Source organism: Corvus brachyrhynchos, unplaced genomic scaffold (assembly GCF_000691975.1).
Source record: "Corvus brachyrhynchos isolate BGI_N302 unplaced genomic scaffold, ASM69197v1 scaffold5, whole genome shotgun sequence".
Lineage (NCBI taxonomy): Eukaryota > Metazoa > Chordata > Aves > Passeriformes > Corvidae > Corvus > Corvus brachyrhynchos.
Window position 1 is genome coordinate 3327326 of NW_008238321.1, and position 5620 is coordinate 3332945.

Consider the following 5620-nt stretch of genomic DNA (forward strand, 5'->3'; position numbering starts at 1 on the left):
CCCCCCCCCTTTCACCAGCCCCCTGGCCGGGATCAGCGGCTGAATAATCCCCGAGCCCCCCCGGCAGCTATTCCCCCCACAGCCCCACCCCGTATCCAGGAAAGATTTCACACCGGCCTTATAGAACAAGGATGTCATGTTTAGTTTTGTCTAGAATTAATTGCAATGATGTACAGAGCACTTACATTAAACAACGAAAGCAGAAAATTGAGAAAACAATTCAGAAAGGCACACGATACAATCAGGTTTTGTCACACAAATAACAGTGTCCATAGTACTCTGTCTCACGCTCACTTTATTACAAACGACGTAAAAAATCAGCACTGCAGCAGGTGGCATTTCAAGCACCAAGCTAATTTCGTATTCCAATATACTGCAGCCCAGCCTGGGAGCAGCAGTCACTTCTCAAGATCCCCAAGCTATGGCTGAAGCACACATTAATGTGTTGGTTTCAAATTTGTTGTGCTTTTGTGAAGTCAAAGGGACACAGCATCCATGTCGTGTATGAGTATCACTGAACTTTGGTTCAACACTTTTTACATACACAATGTATGCTCAGTGACTACATTCAAACTACTGAGACCATTGTTAAAGCTCTTCTAATTATGTAAGGTCAGCCAGGAAAAAAACTCGGGACAGAGGAGGGAGGGAAGAAGCCTAGTTTTAGTTACTTTGAATGAATGGCTGAAAAAAGCTTCGTTGGGAAAAAAAAAGGAAATAAGCAAACACAAAGAAAGCTGAAAGCAGGATCTGCAGAAAAACCAAAACACAACAGAAGCTCCAGTGACTGGTAAGACCAAAGGCTCAGCAGTCAGGAGAGTCACCTCAGCCTGCAAATTGTTTTCCACTGCCTGTACTCTGCAGGAAAGGCAGTGGGAAGCACCATCCACCGTGCAGCTGAGGCAGTGGTTCATGTCTATGTCCAAGGCTGAAAATGTGTCCCAGCACCACATAGCTCCAAACTGCTTGTCTACATCACACCTTCTTGGCCATTTCTGTTAACTTTAGTGATGCCATGAGCTAATGACAATACAGAAAACTGCAAACAAGCTGCTAGCGACACAAATACCAACTCAGTAAATGTTTAGCTACAGGTGCTCAAGCTTTTGCTAACTGGCAAATCATTGTTTTTACAAAATCTCAATCCTGAGAGGCTACATGCAGAAAATAGCTTTGTGTAAAGTTCTCTTTATTACAGGCAACATTAGTCCATACAGTAATACACAATACTGACATACAAGTGTAATCTTTCAAAATCATCATTTAAACAGCAAAGACCAAGAAACAGAATTTTAACTACTTCATTTTCAAAAATTAATACTTTTTTCCTCCCAAGATCCTTTTTCAGTAAATTATATTGAAACATACAAATAGAGAAAAAATACCCATTCAACATATATTGTAGTTAAATGGTTATTTTGTTTAAAATCTTTAATAAGAAAATCCTTTTTAGCAACCTACATATAGATAAGTAGCAAACTTTGTTTTAAACAAATCCTCTCCATTAAAAGATCTGAAGAATTTTCATCCATCATTTTCTTAGCCCACTAACACTCTCTTTTGCAATACCTTGATGCCTTAAAGTTTTTCAACTGAAGGTCTGAGACTAGGGGGCTTTCTAGATATTATAACCACTCTTCCCCCCCTTCTAGTTCCTAACTTTCTGTCCAACAGAAGGTGAGTAAGCACATAATACTTCAGATTTTTTTAATCACCACTCTGTTTCATGAGAGCATAGACAGGTCTGCTCAATCCCCCTAAATCTACCATACTTTGCTGTTCAGGAGGAACAATGTATGCCAATAAAAGCAGAAAACCTGCAGCTTTTCTGTCACATGCTTTTGATTATTGTCAAATTTTCTGTTTTATGCTTCCAGCTGATAACATGTATGTGTCATCTCAGTATTAGTTTAAATCTTTAAACAAAAAACTATATTTTCCAAAGTCATTATCACTGGGAGCAATCAAGTGGTCTTTTCTTGCTTTGCTGAGTTTCATTCTTAAAACTTGTCTTCGTTCTTCCCACTCACGGAGTTCAGCATTTCCATGGGCAAATTTACAGTTGTTTCCTTCAGTGCAAGTACCAGCCATATATCTGTTAAGACAGATTTTAAACAGTGTTTTCATACAATTACCATCATCACTACTGTGTCTATATTTTCTTCAGGTCATGTTTTTCAAATACACTACATAGTAAGGACAAAAAAAAATTGGAAGAGTTATTTACTTTAAAATGTAAGATGATAATAGCTCTGTTTAGCATTTGGTTGTATTTTAGTTTCCCAGCTGTCAAATATTTACAGAAGACAAAAGATGGCTCTTTCTATTCTTCACGTTTCTACTTAGACTGAGACACTTAATGCTTGAAACCTTCAAGTTCATCATGTTAATGAACACCTTATCATTTAACTCACTAAGCTAAGGAACTACTATTGTTAAAAAAATCCAACTAATTGATTGCCCTTGTTAACTAAATTTGAGGTTAGAATACTCAGTACAACTTAACATGCCAGTTTGTATTACTTTATGCTGCATATCCAAGGTCTGTTATGTTCAAAACAAATACATTTAGAATACTACTTAAAAATTTAGTAAAGGGACATGTAAATTTCCATGCAAAGACTGCAAATGAAAAATAAGTTGCTTTCTCTTCTATGCCATTTCTCAAGATCTCCAAGACACTCAAAATCTTTAACTGGAAATGGAGTAACAAAGGTATCTGTACCAGCAAACTGAACCTTAAACTCCAGAATGCTGATTCCAAAGTTTTTAGCCTTCCAAAAAGATTCCAACAGTGGAAGGAATTTTCAACAGACTTACAAAAGAAATCTATTGCAGTCAGGTAAACCAGGCTGCACTTAAGAATTAAAGGGAGCAGCAAAACATACAACCAGTGCTGGGGAAAACCAAAAGATCTTGGAAGTTCTCTTCCACATGTTCCTAAATAATTTCTAGTAACAAATACATAATTTTAACAAATTTAGTTTGATGCTAACAACATTTCTACTTTCCAGTATCACTGTCCAGCTAAGTACTGTTCTTGGGCTCTAATTAATATGCTGATGCCTAAGTAAACTTGTAATAATACCAACAATATCTGCTTCACACAGCTGCAATGAACTTGCAACCCTTCATTAATATCACACAGGCAATTAATTTGGTTCCAAAATTAGGCACCTTGTCACTCCCTGAGTTCTAACATGTTAAAATACTGTTAATTACTTAATTTCTTGTTGAAAGATGTAGGAAAATCAAGAAATACTAGAAACTTTTTCAAAACTAGTAACTGCCTTTATTATTTAAACTATGAACTGTCATTTTTCAGCATTTTTGCCATCTTAAAAAAGACATACCTATCACAAATGGTAAAATATCCTGTTGGAAAGCGATACTGCCAGCAGTTCTGATCATCCTCAGTGTGGAAAACCTTCTCCTTATGCTTTTCAGAAGAAATGTGACCCTGCCATTGCTTCTCACTATTACAGTTCTTCCCACACATCCAACAATGAAAATCCACCTGTTTTACAAGGAATTTGAAAACAAAACATTGAGAAATGCAATGCTGTAAGCACAGAACTTCTCCTAATACATTCTGAATGTTTTCTTTGTTTACCTAAACAGACACAGTTATTTAAACAATCACATAAAGTTTATGATCTCCACTGGCTTTACAAGAACTGGTATACAGTGTCAGTTACATTTAGTGCAGGTATCTGTGGTCTAAGGAAGCACCAAGAAAATATGGGAAACAACCTAAGTTACTGACTGTGGAAAAAAAAAAGCCCAACAAACCCCCACATGCTTGGATTTAGGATTATACCTATGATTACTTACTGTAACTTCAGCATAGTCAGTTGGCATGTGAATTTGCTTCCCATTTTCTTTGTTTGCCTGAGCAGCTGTATCATCTCCTTTTTCTGGTTTTTGAGTTTTTAGCCATATGTCATACAACTGCTCCAAGTCTTGAACTAATGAGAGCAGAAGCTAAAATAAGTAATTAGCAATTAAGGCAAGAGTTTGAGAACACTAAATAATCGACTGAGTTTGTGAGCATAATTCAGTTCCCACCTATCATAAGAAGAAAAAGGAAAGGAAACAAATGTAGACAGTTACACAGTTTAGAGATTAAGAGCCAAGGGGAACAGGTATCTCTGGCTACTTACCAAGAACCTTCTGTGCCTATTGAGGGGACAGCAAGAGGTTACAGGTTTCTGAATGGGCACCCAAAGTACAGATAACAGCTGTGCTGCTGCATATCAATACCTGAATTTCAAAGAACTAATCTCATGTGTGCTACAGTTTTTGGTAAATTTAGTTTGCTTTCTTGCAGACCACTATCTGATTATTTATGCAATTTATTCCTTCTCATTTTCAGCGCATTCTCCCTAGTAACTCTATGGGGATAGTAAAGTCAACAACAGAAAGTGAATGGCAAGTCCCAGTAAATACACTGGGGAGGAATGTTCTGCAAATAGTTTTCCCCCTGTGTAATTACATGAATCCATGTGTGTGCACGTGGCAATACAAATACCAACTAATATTGCTGCAAGGATCAATATAATATTCCTAAGACCCCTAAAAAACCAATACAAACTACTTTATTGTTAAAAAACCCATCAAGCAACGAATACACAATACAGCTATTTTTATTTAATACTGTTTTTGAATGCCCAGTCTGGGTTTGTTTAAATTTAGAGAAAAGGGCACCTGCAAGGTTTACTACAGAAGATAATGAGAGTAGATTAAAAAGTAATTGAAGTACAAGAATGAAAAGCAGAACAGTTACATTTACAACATGTTAGATTTACTCTTCTACTTACTGCTGTTCTCCTTCATATAGGTCCACATCTCTCTCTCCTCAGGACTGTGAGCAAATGAGCAGTTTCCATCATACTGACATTTCTTGCCGGAAGCAATATGATTGCACAACTGGAACATTAATTTTAAAAAAATCCTTAGGAATATAAAGCAGAATGGATGCTAGTAGAATTTTAAATTTTTTAAAGTCTTGGATAGAGTTTCCCCTCCCAGTCAAACAATTATATAATGTGAAAAATAAAAATGTTTATCTTACAAAAAACCTCATTTATCATAGTTAGAAAAAGAGAATTCCTGGAAGCAAGTACTATGAGTATTTTTTGCCACACTACCAGACCACAGATATGTATAAATTACTTCAGAAATATTTACTTCCACTGACAAGTAAGGGCTTCAGTAGTAACATGAGATCAGTGCTTTTCTAAGGCTGAACGTTGTAGAAACACTATGAACATTTTCCTACCAACTCCCATGGGAATTTCTGCAGAACTGATGAAACCAGCCCAATTACTAATATTTTCCAGTTACTGTTATCTCTCTTCTCAACCAAAATGTTAGTTTTAGGTTAACATACATCAAACTGCAAAGGCACTTGCTTCTTTGCAGGGAGAGGACGAATGGTCATCCACTTCTTACGTTCATTAGACATTACCAGCACCACACGGCGATCTTTGCTCCATCTGGAAACCACAAGCATTCAATGAAAGAAAGCATTACTAAAAAAAGCTACAATTTCTGCACAGAAGCAGAACCAGAAAGCTCAGAAAGGTTATTTTTAAAGCTTTAGCCATATATTTAAGAT

At 36.6% G+C, this 5620-nt stretch overlaps 1 protein-coding gene across 2 annotated transcripts in view; it reads right to left on the reverse strand.

The window, feature by feature from the left end:
• Nucleotides 1–118: 118 nt before the first annotated feature.
• ZC3H7A (zinc finger CCCH-type containing 7A) overlaps nucleotides 119–5620 on the reverse strand; it is a 27364-nt gene continuing 21862 nt past the window's right edge. Inside the window, exons 19-23 of one of the 2 annotated variants that reach the window (XM_008633387.2) lie at nucleotides 5393–5498; nucleotides 4821–4929; nucleotides 3835–3968; nucleotides 3354–3517; nucleotides 119–2095 (exon numbers count right to left, since the gene is read on the reverse strand). In XM_008633387.2, coding sequence (XP_008631609.1) covers nucleotides 1906–2095; nucleotides 3354–3517; nucleotides 3835–3968; nucleotides 4821–4929; nucleotides 5393–5498 — 703 coding nt within the window. In that variant the 3' untranslated portion in view covers nucleotides 119–1905. Of the gene's footprint in view, nucleotides 2096–3353; nucleotides 3518–3834; nucleotides 3985–4820; nucleotides 4930–5392; nucleotides 5499–5620 lie in introns of both variants that reach the window. The other variant, XR_001861960.1, reaches the window with a different exon arrangement.